This window comes from Gorilla gorilla, chromosome 3 (assembly GCF_029281585.2).
Source record: "Gorilla gorilla gorilla isolate KB3781 chromosome 3, NHGRI_mGorGor1-v2.1_pri, whole genome shotgun sequence".
In the NCBI taxonomy this organism is placed as follows: Eukaryota; Metazoa; Chordata; class Mammalia; order Primates; family Hominidae; genus Gorilla; species Gorilla gorilla.
The window spans coordinates 111,584,710-111,604,814 of record NC_073227.2 but is presented as its reverse complement, the minus strand read 5'-3'; the positions used below and the strand labels follow the sequence as shown (position 1 = coordinate 111,604,814).

Here is a 20,105-nt window from a genome sequence, read left to right as displayed (position 1 = left end):
TCATAATAATCAACTTTACTTCTTAACACCGATTATAACTTCTCATTTTTTTTTCAGTTGCCAGCAGTACTTAGTTAAAATCTTTCAGAAGTATCCTAAATATATCACCTTTCTTGGTGATATACGAAATAAAATGTATTTTTAAATAGTACCCCTCCAAATATGGACTGGTGGAAATCATTTTTAAAATATTGGAGTAATTTATTTATTGTGTTTGAATAATTGACTATATTTTAAGGAAGAACATTAAATTAGTATCTACCTGAGGCATATGTCTCAGCCTCTGAAAGCAATTAACTCTTTTATATATTTCCCTAACAGTACTGATAGTGGCTTCATTTTCACTGCCATGAACACACATTACTTTTATTTCCTTGGCACTAAGAAATGGTGCCTTCGAGTCTTATTCAGAGTTGTAATTCATCTAAAATAATGAGTAGATCCCAAAACTAGACATTTTAATAAGCCATTTTTATAAAATTCCCATTATCAAAAAGCTGTTCCCACAGCAGATAACAGAAACATAAAATTTCAAATAATTACAGTTCATATATGTGATCATATAAATATTGCTTGTAATAATTTTATAACAGGCCTCCCTGATATCCCTGAAATTGGTTACACTGAAAGACTCATTAATTCTCTCTTCCAAAAGGATTATTGACTTCCTGAGTCTGAAAAGTACTCCAAAGTCAAGGCAACAAAATGGTCCATTACTTCAAAAGAGGTGGAAGCCACACTAAGGTAAAACATAATTCCGAGCTGCTAACTTGGCAATGTTTTGTTTTTTTGTGTGTGTTTCTCTTTTACTTCTCGCACTGTGTCTTCCACTAGAAATTAGATATCAGAGTAGCAAGTCGTTCATTTAAAGCAAAAATTATTTATGGCAGTATGATTTTAAAGCCAATTTTAACTTAGTAACAGCATTTAACAACATTATGAGGACTAATATATGTATTAAAAAAAAAAAACTTTCAGGTAGAAAAAGTCCCTGCTAAAATTTTTTATTGTGACTTTTATAGAAAGGTACTATTTGTCAATTTTGCACATGCATATAAAAAATCAGTTTTTATTTGTTAGAAAGATGCATAGAGTATGGAAATATCCTTGTAGTACTATTTTCTTATTTGCGCTGTATGGCTGGTACCAAATAAAAGACTGGAATCAAACTAGTTAGCTTTGAAATCTCAGTTGTCGCTACCTCTACTTTTTCATCTGCAAAAAAAGGGGATGATAATAATACTGACAAGTATCCCATAGGTAAGTACTAAATAAATTAGTGTAAGTATGATGCACAGATAAGTCCTTGACATATTGCAAGTACTATATGAATGTCAGCTATTATTATTTTGACTACCAAAAAGGTATAGTTGGGCCTTTAGTAAATGAAGTCAAACAATAATTTCTCAAGTGAGATAATGTTTGCATTTTTTTAAAAGACAGTTTAACCTAAAAATCCACAGATACACCATTTGTACCTAACAAATGTAGCATATTAAGAAAAACAAGTATGCTTTAATTCAGTGTAATCTCATCAAATTTGTGTCTGCCTCAGTCTTAAAAGGGCATTATGGAGCTTAAATTTTACCATAATATTTAATATTTTAATATAGGCCTATAACCACTGTTCTTTTATTTAAAGCAGTGGTTCACAAACTCTAGCATGTATAAACATAGAATGTTTAACATAGCCTGTTAAACATAGAATGCAGAACCCCACACACAACATTTTTTATTTAGTAGGTCTGGGTAGAGGTCCAAAGTATTTGCCTTTCTCACCAGTTCACAGATGCTGCTGCTGCTGGTGCTGCTGCTCGTCTAGACACCACACTTAGAGAACCACTGTGCTAAAACACATGGTTGATTTTCCCCCTTTTGGGTTTTGGGAACTATATAGTCAGCTATTACCCAGCACTTGTGGAGGATTTTGTAAAAGCTGGTAATATGTGAGAGCATTAAGTTTGTCTGTGATCTCTCTTTTTATTTGGTTCTGTATATTAGGACTACACATTGTAGTCTTACAGGCCAGGATGCCTCCATGCTCAACAAAAGAACTTGCCAAAGTCTAACTTAAAACTGTAAAGAAGGTTTTTTTCCTATGATATTTTTACTCTTACTTTCATAAATATTTTGCCCTTCTTAGTTAGTCTCCATTCCCACGCTCTTGTATGTTCTAAGTGCTTTTCTGAATTGGCCTGAATCCTGGAAACCACATTCACCACTTTCCCTTGCCATCAGAGTACAGCATGTGTTTTAGACTCTGCCAAGGATGAAATAAAATTTTGAAGGTAAAAGGAAGGCAAAAGGCCAAGGGCAGGCCTCCTTTAGCAGCAATGGTGGCTGACACATAGGCTCCCACATACGGCCTCATATTCTGCTATGTGGTCATTTGAGCTCTGGGCAGCTGTGATGTTCACAGCGGTTTTCTGCAGCTTCCAGCAACTGCATCTTGCCTGTGGTGGCAAGAACGAACAATGACAGGTGTCCTGATTTCCAATTCAGCAGCACTTCCAACAATTTTGTAATTTCCAATTTAAGTAGTATCTAATACTTGCACGGAAATCTGACTGATCCACTTTTCTAATACTTATTTCTACTTGATAGCCCCTTTACTGTATCTCATAATCACAGTTAATAGTAAAACTCTTTATTATTTGTCATCCCAGCCATTTTCATTCAACATCAAATTCATCAGTTCCCTACTTATGCTTCTCCATGTAGGATTTTTTCCTTCTTAACACTACCTATTATTATGCTTTGTGAATTCCTTTAGTTTCCTAATTAAGTGAACAAATTTTTATCTATTTTATCCACATCCATGCAATTCTCATGCACGTTTTTCAAGGTCAGGCTCTAGATTTAACATCATCGTGGCTACAAACTGCTTATTCAAAAACTACTGTTTTTACCACTTTTCCTCAAGTACCCCAATTCTCCTTTAAAATGGCTTTTCCTTTATACATGGTATTTTCCTTTTTTCATTTGTTGGTTGGCTGTCTGCTTACATAGTGTCCTTATTTCTACTGAGAATTTCACCACATGATCAAAAGTTTTCTATCCTTTGGCAATTCCTGCTGTCATCTAGGTGACTTTACCTCCTATTTTCCAGTCTAACCTTGAACTTTTCCCTTATGTGACTTTTGGCCCTACTTCATTCAGTCTTCCATGCCCATGGGTGCAAACTGGATCCTGTCATTGTCTGAAATTGCTTATTCTACAAAATATTAAACTCAGAAATCTAAATCTTTTACTTCATATACAATTATCTCACCTACTCTCATCATACTAGAAGATTTTTTCTCCCTCCTTATCCACATCTGTCTCCCTAACACACACACACACACACACACACACAAAAGCATCCATTCTCCTCAGGTGAGCAGAACATTCTTGGCTTTTTACTTTTTTCTTTGGGGAAACTGTTTACTGCTATCCTGCTCTTGCTGTTTCTGCAGCCTGTTTTTAAAATGTATCTGTCTTTTTTACAAACATAACATAAGTTTATTAAAAGAGAGGAGAAGAAAAAGGTAAAATGAAATGCTAAGAAATTTCTCAGAGGATATACACTCTTTAGCCAAGACTCTTCACTGCCTAACCAAAACTTACCTTCCAAGCCTCATTTAACCCTGAACATTCCTTTACATTCTTTGCTTAATTTTGTCTTCTGCCTGGGATACACTCATCTCTATAGCAACCACTAGTCCTCTTTAAGGATTGCTGGCAATATCTTGTCCTGTTTTTTTTTAACCCAAAATCTTCACAACATTTTGATGCATTTTTTAAAAAATATAATATTCATTATAATTTGAAAAAGAAACCAGATAAAAATTCCTTTTTAAAAACTGTGCTAAGTAAAAAAGATGGGTGCAGTAGATAAACTTGCATACTGTGTCATTATTTGTGGTTTTTGGTAGATTTTAAAAAATCCCAGTCTGGTAATAAATTCCCTCTAACCTTGTCAGTGATTTACAATGTATAGAATACATTGAATTGAAATTGTCTGGGATAGTATTTAAAGTTCTTAAAATAAAAGAGATGATACTATTTGGGAAGAAGTACATATATATTTATCATATATATTTATATATATACACACAACTATATATACCTATATATTCAACTATTACACACATAACTATACGTTAACTATATATCAACATATAAAGCATCTATAGTTATATTGTTATTTTTATATCTATATCTATAATTATACAGATAACTGTATATTTAATTAAAAATATATATATATAATGTTAGACATTTCTGTTTACACCAGAAAAATATGAAGACTTTACTATGCTCTTATACACTGTAAGTCTCTAGGAGGGAAAAATTATAGTATATGGGATTCCCCAAAGTGATTTGATTCTAACCTCTTCTCCCTCCCTTTAAGGTTATGTTTCTAAGGGAGTGGTGTTCTATGGAAAAACTTAGAAAGCTTTTTCTAATAAAATAAGCTTTCTCTTTTTTTGGCTGCCAGAAACTTAAGCCACATTCTTTGTTAATCTTAGTTACCGAAAACCATTTGTACTTTGTATACACTTCACTTATGATTACTTTGTTTTAGAAAGGCATTATACACTCAGACTTGAGACAAACTACCTGAAAATTTGTGTGACTTCAAATCTGATTTCAAATTAAGATTTTGAGGAATGACTTCAATATTTCATTTCAAAAAGCCACATTATCATGGAAATACTTTGATAGACCACCATACTTATAGAAGGCATACATCTTTATTTAGTTACTATAAAGTCCCTAGGTTAAAGATTTTTTGTTTTAATTTGTATTTTTTTCTGCATAAAATATCCTAATACAAAATATACTCAAATGGCTTTTAAAACAGCTATTTATATCAAATTACTGAGACATACATAAAAACACAGGAGGCTGATTCATGGTATGATGCTTAACACCAAAGAGCAAATAGGAAAACTGTGATGTGCTATCATCATGAGCCACTCTTCTCTAGAATAATGAAAAAAAGAGCAACAACCAGAACAAACAAACCTAGAGGTTTCTCTTTGTATGCATTATGCAATATCACATATGAATGAATATAAATAGATCTTTATAACTCTCAGATTTCTATGTTTTCTAAAATAATTGTTCATGATCTTTGTAAAATAATAAAATTGATATTTTAATTTTTCAAAATATTTACTTTCCCAGATTTCAGTAATTAAATATTAACGTTTCTTCAGAAAAAATATATAACCATTTAGATAACAGACTTACTTTCTAACAAATTTTGTACTCAAAATCTTTAAGGTATTTTCGGAGACTAACTGTAGTAAAAATTTTGCCTCTTTACAAACAACACTGTATTTCTTTAAAAATTAATTTCTTGTATATTTTGTCTATCTCACTTTCTGATACAACAAGAAATTTGTAATTCTATTTATATCCTATAAAAACTAAGATCAACTGCATTTACTTGAATTATTTCATTTTGCCATTTTCAAAATTATAAACAATACAGAAAAATCTCTAACCAAAAAGGTAGTATTGGTCATATATTTCATTAGATAGCTTAAATCATATTTTCTCACTGTCATTATATTGAGATAACATTGCTAGCTTTTTGGAAATTAAAGGGTTTGCCATATTCCATTACTGTGTAAGCAAGCACCTAAGGCAAGAACTGTGTTTTAGTCATCTTGTTAAGAGTATCATCTTCTACCTAATATGATACCTGAACCATATTTGTTGTTATTGAGTTGGAGTAGAACAATGAAAATAATTTGTGCTATAAAGTCAGGAAAAAAAATTTGAATTCTGACTCTGGCATTGTACTCTGTCTGTAGCATGCTGAATACACACTCCCCAAATATATGTACAACTTGGAGCCCTTGACACCTTAGTTGAACTCATTTGAAAATAGGATCTGTACAATGTAATTAGGCTAAGGATGTTTAGATAAGATGAGATTATCTTGGATGAATCCTAAATCCAATGAGTTTATGAAATTAAAAACAAGGGAAGTTGGAGGTATACACAGGAAGAGCCATGCGGAAACAGGGGGAGAGACTAGAGTAGTGTCCACAAGCCAAGAAACATCAGGAACCCCTGACAGCCTCTAGAGCTAACAGATGAGCTCAAAACAGACTCTCCTTCGAACCTCCAGAAGGAACAAACCCTGTTGCCATCCTGATTTTGCATTTCAGGCCTCCAGGAGAGAATGTATTTGTGTTGTTTTAAGCCACTGAGTTTGTGGTAACTTGTTAGGCAGGCCTAGGAAACTAAGACAAGCAGAGAGTCAATAAGAGAGTTCGATATATTATTTTAAAATGGGACAAGGTTTCACTTTTAGGATCTATCACGAAGATTAAATAACGTATTAAGTCTCCACTAGAATTTCCCAAATGATCTTGTCCAAAACATGCTTCTGTTAGTAAGGTGTACACATATAATTTGTACAAGTTTGCACAAACTATAACCCATTAAAAGGAAATTTTCACGTATATTTCTATATTGCTGATGATTTAGAAATGAGTATAATAAAAATTCAACTAAATGCAGTGAATATTATTAAGGAACTATAGTTTCTTTAAGAAATTTAAATTACTCGTAATATCAAGAAGTCAGACAGACAATTTTCATTTTCTTCCCTGAATGCTTGACTTCTTGAACATTCCATTACAGCTACCCACAATAAATGAGTGACCTCAACATGAAATGTAGAATGAAGGAATAAAAAAAAAGAGGGGTGCGGAGGAGGAAAAGGAAGACTCTAAGCTCTTAACTCCTGAAAGGCCAGAGGAAAGCTTTCAGAGTACATAACTTGAAAAGCAATTATAGCCTTAAATTTTTGCAGATCAAACAAATATAATGTAATTTTTAAAGGCTTTTAAACTTGACAGCCTGACCACATAATATCTTTTGCTATTCTTTTTAATGTTTTGCCTCTTTTGGCTATTCCTTGACATGAGAACAAAGAAACTCATTCTCTGGTTTATAATAAATAAAAGTTAAAAAAAATCACCATACATCCCACTTTCTAACTTAAACAACATCTTGCAGAAAACAAAATTTTAAAAAGACATACAGAATAAAATGTATAACTACTTCAAAATGAGCATTGAATGCATTCTCACCAACGAGATTTTTATAGAATAACCTCAATGTTCAATGCATATTTATTTATAAGGGATGATTTATTTTCCTTTCCCATGTCAATTGAAACAAAAGCAGTGGTAAACAAATAACATGTTATTCATTTGGTGTACTAATTTACATTTTATGCATAAAAATAATACATTAGAAAAAGACTCTTGACTTAATAGAAGGACTTACCTTAATCTGTTCAAGTTAAATTTTACTACATTGATAATAACAAAAAAGACCCTCAATTAAGTGGTTGCTGTACATCTATGTGTATCGAGTTTCCAAATGCTATAAATACCCAAACAACAGACATTAAGAAAATAAAAGATCTATTTATATATGTACACGTGATTCTAAATGACAGTTGGCCAGTACAACAAGGGTTGTAGTGGATGGTGCTGAGTGGGAAAGGAACTCTAAGGAATGTTCCTGTGAGGGTCTCCCATGAAATCTGATCTCAGTGCATTTTTTTTGTCTCCAGATTTTCCATTTATTCTTTTCAAATTTAAAAACAGGCAAATTATTTTTTATAGACAGGCTTATCTAAACCAGTTCACGTGAAAGATGTCTAAAATTCAATGTTAATTTATCAGTTTCTGATTTGAATTGTCACTGCTGAAGGAACCGGATACTTAAGGGTCCCAGGTCCCAGCCTTATATTGTCTCTGTAGATGTCATATGGGAGAGGAGATAACAGATCATAATGAGAGGGGTACATATGGAGCATGGAATAGTATAGACAAGCGGATACTCAAGCATGGAGCTCAGTTAACCAATACCTTCATTTCCACAATAAATAAAAATGATTCACCTCCTGACTTTTTTAAAATTTATTTTTGCTCTGTTTTAATGATTCTTAAATGCTCCACTTCTGATGGATGCCTTCTTTCTTTACATATTGTAATACATTGAGGCCTAATACAGCTACAATTTAAGGGCTTGCCATTCATATCAGACTTTTGCAATGAGTTGAAGTCCCTGATCTGTTTGTTCTTTAAGAAGCAAAGCAAAACAAAACAAAAATTATCTATATTTATTTCCAATTATATATAATTATTTGATATAAAGATTAGATCATAAGTAATATTTACCTCGTTTCACAAACAAATTGAAGAATGGACTTAAAATAGCTTATTTTGGGTTGTCTGAGTAATCTAGCGTAAGCATAATTAAGTTCAAATTATTTGAACATAATTTTGGACAACTTAAAAAAAACAGAACCCTGAATTTTAATAAAAATTCAGTGTCTTTTGCCTTAAAATGATACAAAACTTATTCAAACAAGAGAAATAACAGCAATACTCGTGAATTTTGTTTGATTTATAACAGACACTGTCTTTTTCACACACTGCAAGGGAATCTTTCAGTTGTACAAATACCCAGTTCTCTAGCTCTGTGGACCATGTACAGCTCCTCAAACAAGCTGTGTTCTGGGTTCTGCCAGGCCTTCCACATGCTCCTGGACTTGCTCTTGTTCACATTCAACAACTAACTTCTATTCGCCTTTCAAGAGTTACTCGGGCATCCCTTGCTAGTTTGATAGAGGAAAACTTTCCAAATTTAGGGGGAAGAGGACATGATGCTTTAACAGAAATATTAAAGAAAACAACCTTGGAAGAAAAAAATGGGACAAATGAGTTAGAAGTCTGCGTTTATCACAAAGTCTTGGATGTTGGGTAAACCAATTAATCTTTTAATAATTTATCTGTGATGTGGATGGATTGGAATCAAGAATCTCTAGGAACATTTACAATTATGTATTGTCAGCTCATGGCAATTTCTCATGCTTTTCTTTACTCAGAGCTTCACATGCTTTGAATCTGTGTCCCCGCCAAATCCCATGTCAAATTGTAATCCCCACTGGTGGAGGTGGGGCCTGGTGGGAGGTGACTGAATCATAGGGGCACTTTCTAGTGAATGGTTTAGCACCATCCCCTTGGTGCTGTTCTCGTGATAGCAAGCGAGTTCTTCATGAGATCTGGCTGTTTAAAACTCTCTGGCACCTCCCTTCTCTCTCTTGCTCCTGCTCCAGCCATGTGATATGTGTGCCCCCCCTTTGCTTCTGTCATGACTGTAAGTTTCCTGAGGAATCCCCAGAAGCCCAGCAGATGCTAGCATCATGCTTCCTGTACGGTCTGTACAACCATGAGCCAATTAAACCTCTTTTCTTTATAAATTCCCCAGTCTCGGGTATTTCTTCATAGCAGTGCGAGAACGAACAAATACAGAGCCTTTGAAACATTTTACACATTCTAGAAAAGTAATAACAGATCAAATTAAATTTACCCTCAAAATCCATGATATCAATGGGCCCTAACTGCTAAATCTAAATTATATTTACTAATATATTTCTTCAATATGTTGCCTTAATCTTGACTTTAATTTATGTTATTAGTGATCTTATTACCTATCTGCAAGCTTTAATAAGGAAGGATCCAACACTTTAATAATGCCAGCACCGTCTTGGGTGCTTACAGATATTTATTAATACTGTGGAAGGTAAAATAATTATAAAATAATATATATAAAAGAAAAAATCGATTTTAATAACAGGTGCTAATTTAATAATCAAAAAAGTCAAAGTTCTAAGAGAGTATTCTGATTATTCCTAATTATTAAAAATGGTAACTTAATTTACTAGTTAGCTCATTAATTATTTAAAAGGAAAATATAAAATCAAGATATTCTTTTATTTTGTTTTAGGATTAGCCCACAACATGTCTTATCTATTAAATTTATTCAGTTTTCAATCTTTAAATGTTATCATTCTGTTTTAGAATAATTTCATAATAGGCAAATGTTCTTTGAGTAATGAAAAGTTTAGTTAGCACATATGACAATGTAAAATTAATGTTGAGTTTCAAACAGTTCAAACATTTGAATATGTTTTCTATAGAAAAAGAATATGTTAATTTTGGTAAGACAAAACTGTAACAACATGAAATACATACTATAATCATTGAGGTATAGAAGTATGGGATAGCAAAAGAAGTACTAGATCATCCATATTTTAATAGTTCAGTATTGGTTCCTGCCTCTCCTCTGTACCATACTGGGTGCATATTTTCTGATTCATCATTAACTTTTAATACATTATAAAACTGTATTGACAGATAAATGTACACATATACACAAATAAAAAGAAATGTCTGCAAGACAGCTAGTATAGAGGTAAGAGGCATAAACTACAAAAACACTGGGAATATGGTCATTTTGGTAATATCTTAGCAGCAAATATAATTTAAATAAGGCCACACATTAAATAACAACATGTCATAAATTATATATAAATATAGCACAGATATTTATGTAAATATTTTTAAAGCAAAGTTTTCATTTCATTCATTCCATTCCCAGTGTTAATTTCTTCCCTTAACATTTCTCATAGTGCAGGTTTGCTGGCAATACATTTCTCAGTATTTATTTGTCTGAGAAAAACTTCAATTTCCCTTCCATTTTTGGATGATATAGTCACTGACTATAGAATGTTTTGTAGCTGGCTTGTTAGTTTATCCCTCTCAAAACTTTAAAGATGCCACTTCATAGCTTACAGAATACCTGATGAGAAGTCTACTATAATCCTGTCTTTGTTTCTTTGTAGATAGCATGTATTTCTCCCTCCTCAGATTGCCTTCAGACTTTTTCTTGTCTGATTTTCTACATTTTGAATATAATATTCCTGATTGTGTTTTGCTGTTGTTATTGTTCTTTATCTGTTCGTTCTTTAAGCTTCTTGGATCTATAATTTGGTATGTGCCATTATTTTAGAAAATTTGTGGCCATTTTTCTCAAACATTTCTTCTTTATTGTTTTCTCTCTTCTTCCATTGGGATTTCAATTACAAATAAATTAGATGACTTGGTATTTTTCCACAGCTCCTTAATGTTCTTCCCCCATCCCATAATCCCACCACATATTTTTTTTTCCTTTTGTGTTTCAGTTGGGCAATTTCTATTGACCTCTCTTCAAGTTCATAATTCTCTCCTTGGCTGTGTTGAGTTTACAGATGAGACTATCACAGGCATTCCTCATCTCTGTTACTGAGCTTTTAATGAATTGAATTTCCATTCAATTCATTCTTACAGCTCTAACTCAGTAACTAGACATCTGTTCTTTCATGCTGTCAAACTCTTCCATTAAAATATTTAACACAATAATTGTAATTATTTTAATTCCCCCTGTTAATAGTTCCAATATCTTCATAATATCTGAATCTGATTCTGTTGATTCTTTTACCACTAGGCTGTGCTTTGCTTTCTCTTGCTTCTCTGAATGCCCCAGAAATTCTGTGGAAAGCAGACATCTTATGTAGGACATTATAGACTTTAATAAATCAGTTGTATGCCCAGAAATGAGCATGCTTTTCCTTCTATGAAGCCTTTAGTGTGGGAGTCTAGGTCAATAAAGGCAGGTGTTGAGCTGGGTTTGTTATTGTTGCTATGGTTACCCCCAAGCTTAAATTTTCTCTAACAGTGCCTTGCATTTAGAATAGTGACTGGTTTGTCATAGGGTTTTTCTTGATGTAAGTCCCTCCTTTGGCTTTAGATCTCTCCTTTGCACTGTGTTTCAGAGAAAATCTCTTTCCACACTCTTGTGACTTTCGTAGTCATATCCCATTGTTATTTATGACTCAATCGTTATTAGTCTATAAAACAAGAAGGGAGGCATTCTCTCTTTCTCTGATCAACTCTAAGTCTTAAAGCAGGCACTATGTTCCTGGCTGTCACTGATGTGGCTTTCTCAGTACTACAGCCTCTCCTCCACCTGTGGTTCTAGGCCCATCATGTATTTTTGTATCTGTCCCAAGAATAAACGCTCTTTTTCTGCTCCCTTCCCCTAGCTGCAATGGATTTTCACCAGGGTCCTAAGAGTGACTGTGTTGTTGCTCTTTCCCCTGCATTTTAGGCTTTTGTTTTGTATGGATAAAGGAAGGAAGCAACAGAATAGAGTTTTGTGCCTTTCTTGCAGTAGCTGTTGTTCCCTTCTTCAAGCCTTTAGCACAAGGGACAGCTTCTCAGGAATCTTGCTATTATTTTTATGTGAGCATTCAGTGAGGTCTATAAAGAGCCTGTAAGCAGGTGCAAATTCTCACCATATTTATATATCCTTCCTATCTCACACTTGACTCATCGATTCATTAACCTTTTTGTTGTTGTTGTTGTTTTTGCAAAATTCTGTGTTCTGGCTGTGTCTGCTACAACTGGTCTCACCTTGTCAGTATCTATCTTTACTTATGTACTGGTTAGTTGGTTGCCGTGTGACTTTAACTCTCTGATGGTAAAAGAAAAATTGTGAATTTGAATTTTCTCCAGATTTTGTGTTGTTATTATAAGGGTATGAACAATGTTCTTTCCAGCTTTCTACATCCTACATTAAAACCAGAAGGTGTATGTGTACATACGTGTATGTATGTGTATATGTGTGTGTGTATATATATATATATGAGTGTATATATACATCCTATATATATATGAGTGTGTATATATATATATATATCCTAAATAAACTCAATAGCCTAGAATAGTAATTACTGTTGTCTACATATCAAAGAAAATGCCATTTATTTTTTTTCTTTTACCAGAACAGAGCATAACTTTTACTCTTTAGTAGCTCAAAAATGGTCAGCTCAATTACATGTAAAATCATTACTGTGGTCTCAAAAGAAAGACAATATTCAGAATTTGCCTTCCACAGGATTATAACACATATTGCATTTTTCCTTTGTGCCTTTCCCTCTTTCTAGCTATCTATTGTATTAGCTTAGCCTCTTCCTGTGGTATGTGGATGATTTTATCATGCCACTTAAAACTTTTCCCTGCTCTTCACTCTCTGACTGAAGCCTACCTTCTGAAGATTAGAGCTTCTTCAATCCTAAATACATATGTGCACTTAAATGTGAAGTTATAGACACAATGCACTTGCTTTTGTTCCCTAAGAATGCAGAGTCAAGTAGGCATTGGTTTACTCAGGTTTGAAGCAACCTTACCAGACAGATTATCTGAAGATATATTTCAAACACAGTTACAGGAAAAGTTATGTTAGTCCTCACTACTGTGGAAGCTTGGTCCTATCCTGTTTATAAGCCTGGCAAAGAATGAAGAAAACAGATAAAATCAAAGCTATACCTAAAATAGAATGATAAATAATGCAAATACATTGTGTGGAAGAGTAGATACAGAAAAAAGGGAAATGACAGGAAATAAACTGATTAATTGAGAAGAAAAGGGAATAAATCAGAAGGCACAGTGCAAAAACTAGTCAGAAACATCTGTTCTTACAGACACTTATTAGAACTATTTTTTCTGACTTTGAGGTTAGTATTATTTTCAGTAAATACATTGTTTTCCTGACTTTTTTCTTGAATTTTTGTGTTCATGAATTCTGAATTTAAAAATTGCTCTTTAGTAGGAAAAAAAATTGACTGGAAATTAGGGTAGGTATGTTTTTAAGGTACCCCACTTTAAATATATAATTTCAGTCCCATTTGTGCTATAAAATAACTGCTATCTGATTCTGAATAGCAAGGCAGTATTATTTTCATGTATATTCAGTTCAGTTGGGTTAACATTGAACTATCTGATGAATGATTCAGCTAAATTAGGTAACTACTCCTGAATAGACAACTTACAAACATTTGGTGCTCCTTTCATTCACATACTGAGAAATAAAGAAGCCATGTTATAAAATATGAAAGCATGTGACCTACATTTAATTTTTTTAACCAAATTGGTTTTGAATTGTTGAATACATTATGAAACTTGATGCTTACTATTTTTTTCTAGAGAACACATATTTATGGTTTATTAAATTTTAGAGTTACATGCTTCTGTAATTTGGAACTCTTAAAGTAGTAATTATGGTCACAAAATGGAAAACAATAACCAAATTGAAATCAGTTCTTGTATTTTGAATGTTGAGGCAGTAATCTATGGGTCACATCTTTGCCAAATTTTATCCAAATGTTAAAGATTTCCATTCATATCACATGTAGATAAGGTTATACCAACACATGAGTTTCGTGTAACAATATTGATTACAATTTTAAAACATAAACCCATCGGAAATTGAGAAGAGAACTGTATCTGAATAAATGATGCATCATTTTGGTATTTAAATAAAAATGTACTAGTAGCATTCAAATAACTTTCCAAGACTCCACATTATCCAACTTAGTTAACCTTCATCAAGCATTTTCTCTGAAAGTGGAAAATACTAATCAAAACTATACTATTTCCAATTTAACGTTGATAAATTATTGCAACAAATAAATGCATATTTGTGTGGGCCTGTTAATTAAAAGCTATACAGTGCTTTCCAAGATAGAGAGTGAATCCTGTCATTGTAGATTCACAGCCTTTCTAATCATATCATCATCTAAGCAATCCCTCTCTGTTGCTAAATTCCATTTCAAATTATTAGGGAAAATTTCTTGACTGAATATATTTTTGAAATAGTTAAAATGGCAACCATAAAACAAAGTCCTTAAAACTGAATTAAAAGTAAAAACTAAAACTTTAATTGTAACTTCAAGAAAGTATTCATCACACCTTGTGATGTAGGTAGAAATGTAAAAAAAACAAAACAAACACGCTAGAATCAAGAACCAACTATAAAATTTCTAGATAGGTATTCACAGGAAGTAGGGTAGAAACAAAAATGTTTACTATTAATATTCTAACATTTGTGTATAGAAAAAAAGCATTCATTCCTTCTACATAACAACTTTGATAAGCACCACAATTACAAATACTCAAGGAGATTCTTCTAATGTGTAATGCAGAGATCCTAAAGTTTGCATTTGACTAAAAGAAAATGTGATAATAAGCATTCCAAATTCATGAATCTTACATGCTTATCTTTGCCAAGTCCGCATATTTAGGAAGGTAATATCCATTTTATCGTGGTACATATTGGTAAATATTGCAACTTAAGACCCTCAGACTTACAGAAATCGTACATCTTTTTGTTTTTCTTTCTATTTTTAGTAGGATTAACTCACTTAACTGGAACCAGTGATTTAAAATCTCAAATATCCAGTATTTTTATTTACATATAAATACATTTTGATTTCGTGAAAGCAAAAGGTAAGTTTAATTCAAATTAAGGATAATAATTCCATACCCTTTATATTTCCGCTTATGGTTTCATAGCACATATAATAAATTCACAGTTCCCCAAATCTCTAGTAAAAATATCTTCTCTATCTCCATAACAGCATTTTCTATATTCAATGAAATATAACATATAGCACAAGGACTTTTTTCTTTAAAAAGAGACACATCTTAAAAAAAAAAAAACCCATTGAAGTTTTTGCTATGGTTTTCAATTTTCATTAATTAATACTGCCGTAATGCCTATATTTCAGAAGCCATATCTTTAGTGTACATTAGAAATGTAGATGATAGAGAGACCTATGAAAAGAAATAAGAGCAAAGGACAATTTGAGATGTTTGGGAGATTATTTAACTTTAGGTGGATTTTTAATATATCTAAACCCCATCTTCTGTTCACATTAGCAGTTCTGTCTGCTGCAACTATATTCATAAGAACCCAAACTTTCAAAATTTTTTCATTAGAAAGGAGATAGTAAAGTACATATTTTTTTGTTTGTTGTTGGGGCAGCTTTATCATGGTGCAAAGTCCTGCATTTTTTGTTGAAGTGATTCACGGATCCTTCTCAGTGAATGTCATCAACTCATATGTTTTTTTCTGCCAATAGTGAAGAAAAGCATTATGCAAACAGGACTGTACCTTTGAATCACCTTTAACATCATATTAAGATGGATTTACTTGGCATTTATTGCTAGGCATGACAATTAGAGTCACATGGGTGTCTTGCTGTAGCAGTCTATAATGGAGGTAAACAACCATGATTATCTGACGGATGCTGGTGTGGGAAAAGAGGAAAGACATGGATGGAATGGGCAATGAAAATAGCTCTTTCTCAAAGTCTGATGGCACTTTGGAGAGTCTACATATTCAATTTACATATACATTTCTCATTGACAAAAAGTACATGTTAAAGCAGACAAGCTGTCACAGAAATCTCCCGAACTGAAATGCAGGTATCTGACTCTGCCGAGGTGCATATATTTATAATACAGCCGAGCAAGGTTGTAAACTCTGGGCTTTCTATCTAAAAATTTATAGATTAATTTCAATTTTCTAAATGTGATGACTTTGGGAAAAAACCAACATTGTTACAATGTCAAGTTTGCTTTAAATTCACTAGAAGAAGTATTTCTTTTAATGGATTTCCTTTTCTAGGAAAGTTCTCATTAGCTGTGGCAAAAACACAACTGTGCGTGATATAAGAAGTCTTTGAACCAATAAGTAAAAGGAGTTAGAACTTAAGAAACCTTACTGAGTTGACAGAGAGAGAGCTAATATTGTTGCTAAATGAAAATAAACTTAAGTAAGAGTCACTTCTTTCTTTGCCCCAGACTTTGAGCCATTAGTCTCAATGCAGTTGGCCACATTGCAATGCAGTTTTCTTAAATGGGCTGGATAATGACAAACAGATAAGGAAGAGGCAAAGGGAACCATTTACTACAAACACATTATAGGTAATATACAACACTGGGGATTGCATATTGACCTTTGGGCATTTGGTCTCAATCAGCATGCCATGCTACAGCACAGGAACACAGTCATGTTTACAACACAGAGCTGAATTTAAGAGACTCACATAATTGCCTGCGAGAAGGTACAGGAGCACTTCCATAAGCTGTGCCCTGTAAATAAAACAAATTTTTTTTTTTTTGGAGCAAATGATGTCAGCATTAGTAACAGTAGAAAATGGTGGAGAAATGAATAGAAATCAAAATGAATAAAGGTGGCTTAAGAGGCTGCTTTTATCAAATAAGTCCTATGAGTTCCTATTTTTGGCAGACAAATATATATTAATGTTTGTAGGAAATTAAGTAAAAAATATATATAACACACCAAAACAAGAAAGTAAAATAAAAATTACAGCAAAAGATGGGAACATTTAAATTCGACAGGAAGTTTTGTGAAAAGTAGAACACACATGATATTTATGAAGTGGCCTCCTTAAAAAGTAGGTTCCCTTGCACCAATTCCTTAGCTGATGCAAACATTTTCTCAAAATCTTTTAAACTAAGCAGTGCATTAGTAGTTGCTCTTTTCTTTTTCTACCTCAAATACTATAGAAAGGAAAGATGAAGACTTCAATAAAATGGCCCTAATCCATGCATCAACAAAAGCATAGAAAAAGCAGCATTATTTAATAAAGGGAAAAAAGTTATTACATGAAAATATTAATTGTGTATGAAGGGCATAAAAGTTAGAATGAACACATCTAAATAGTTTCTACATCCCTCCAGTTAAAAGAGAGCTGTACAAACACATATTGCAATTTAAATTATATATTTTTATTCCTAGCAATGTCCTCTGTCACAGAATTATATTATAATATACTCAAGGACATGTTTTAAAACGTTAAGTAAATAAAAATCTCAGTGAATCAATAATTCTTTATAAATATAATAACTTAGAAATGACAAGAATATCTTTAAAGGATTAAATAATATGTATTGAACATTTACTCTGTAAAGCTCTTATGCTTAGCACACGGAAAGTATGATCTCATTTAGTTCCCACAACAGTCCCTGAGGTAGTTACCAGCTTTTATTTTCTTTTATTATTATTTCCATTTTTGCTGACAGAAAAATTCTTTTTAGGATTAAGTAATTTTAGATTTGGTTCAGAATTAGTTAAAGAACTATTAAGTTTTTAAGGATAGCTAAATAGTTAAAGTGGCGGATCCACAAAATGATCCCTGTTGCCAAATTTTAATGAACTTTACTTCTAATAAAGAATAGCAAATCCTAATATTAAGGCCTTGGACCTATAAAGACATACTAAAGAGGGAGCTTATCTTGTAAAATATTTGCACGATTGCATTAAAGGATGATAAATAAGACATGCAAATCCATGCTTAAATTTCCTTTGTCTAAGAATATGTTTCTGTCTCTAATCTATTTAGGGAGAGGTTATAGTCTATTGGAATTTGCCTGGGGTAAGTTTAAATACATTTTGCTCTGAAGAGCGACTTGTGAGTAAATTTGATGAAATGATTACAACCTCCACATAGAAGAAAGCATAATAATCTATAAAATTGCTGTACAGACCCAAGTATAGGTTGTTAGCACCAACCCCATCAGTCATTCGCCCCTAACAAGCATTGAATGACATAAGACAGAATCTTGAATAGACTAATGTTTACTACTTTGAGTCTAAGGGCAGAAATCATGGCAGGTTATCTAAGCACTGTTTCAGCATTGCATTTGAGATGGAATAAAGTCACACCTGTATAATTCATGATTTAGAAGTCAAGAAAGATCTAGATCAGAAAGGAGATCTGCCTAAATCTGGAAGAGTCTAAACTGGGATATGCACACATAGGTTTATTTGAATCTACAGCACAATATTCACTATACAAGGCTGATTTTTTAAAAAAGTTATTATTTAAGGCAAAGACTCACCAATATTTGCGACAAAAACATTCAAGTTTTTTTAACTTTGTAAGTTACATCAAGTCTAAGTAATTAAAAGCTAAAAATAACAAAAACCAATATTTTTTAAAAGCTCTATTATTAAATATCAAAATACAAACTAAAAACACATGTTTTCTATTTTTTTGAAAAATATTTCTGAGGCCTGTAATATGTTAGGACTGATCTTCATTAGAGATTTAACTAGGGAAAGAGGAATACTACAATGCATTCCTATAGCAAACAAGGAACAAACTTACTTACAAAGAAAAATGTAAACTATGAGAAAGTAATATATTTATAATACACTGACTGGAGAAGCTAGTCCCCTAATATCAAAAACTTCAAGTTGTTGAGATAAATCACGGGAAAGTCACAATTAAGTAAGTCCAGAATAGCTAAACAAAATTCTGCTGAAGAAGACCTTGGCTTTACATTTTTATCTAACTGGTTCCAAGGCATTTACTACATGATACTTCTTTCATTCTAATGAAAAATCTGATGTCATATGGTCGACATCCTGAGTTGTCTCCCCAGATCACAGTTCTCCCCTACAGTTACCTACTTCTGTATCAATTAAGTTTCTTTTTGATTGCACTTTGTACATGTGGCTGCCTTGTATTTGTATTTTTTCATTACACTGTCAGAGTCATTTAATTTAGTTATATGTTTATGCTCAATGAAATCTTCTACAATGAGAAATTCCATCAGGGAGGGGCTTCAAGATAGCTGACTAGAGGCATGTGATACTTGATCCCTCCACAGATAAGAACCAAAAGAGTGAATAGATAATCACAGTTTGAATAGATCCCCTAAGAAAGAAAATGCTGAAATGCAATGAAAAATGACAAGAAATGCCTAAGACATGGAAGGAAAGGAATGTGAGGCAGCCAGCTCAACTGGGAACAGCTGGGAGCCTGGAGAGATTTCCCCAAAACAAGGGAAGGGTAAGTCAGTGACTACCAGTCGTCTAAATTTCCATGGTGGATTTCTGCAATTCTAGCCACAGAAGAGCCCCTCAACTCACACAAGCCCTAAGACTAACATACGGAGCTTTTCAGAGACCACCCAATGACATTGCTTCATAGAGGGAGCTCACACTGGGGCCACACTTGCCCTGAGTCCTAAGCAGGTATAGCACCACACCATTTTGAGAGCCTAACGCCCCACCAATTGCATCCTTCCCTGGGAAGCAACAGTCCCTGCATCTCCACATCTCTGGAGCACCACTGACATTCCCTTCCCACAGCCAGGTATTGCTGCTGGCTGCTGTCAGAGCCCAAGTGTGAGCCATTGGCAGCAACCCAGTCTCCTTCAGTAGCAGGGTCTCTGTTCATTTAAAAATGCCCTGAGGAAATATTATACCCCACTTATAGACACCACCTATGGCCGATGCTCTCATTCCTAAACCACTTGTTTATGTCTGCTGCCAAGGAAAACAACGCCACTCTCCACAGCAGCAGAGCCACAGTGCAATCACTG

The 20,105-nt window shown here is 33.2% G+C and overlaps 1 protein-coding gene across 4 annotated transcripts in view; it reads right to left on the bottom strand.

Moving 5' to 3' along the window:
- Window positions 1-20,105, bottom strand: part of CCSER1 (coiled-coil serine rich protein 1) — a 1,457,637-nt gene that overhangs the window by 295,463 nt on the left and 1,142,069 nt on the right. The window contains exon 11 of one of the 4 annotated variants that reach the window (XM_055385645.2): window positions 16,551-16,841. The exons of the other annotated variants lie outside the window; for them this stretch is intronic. Coding sequence (XP_055241620.1) covers window positions 16,764-16,841 — 78 coding nt within the window. The 3' untranslated portion in view covers window positions 16,551-16,763. Of the gene's footprint in view, window positions 1-16,550; window positions 16,842-20,105 lie in introns of those variants that run through there. 4 annotated transcript variants of the gene reach the window in all.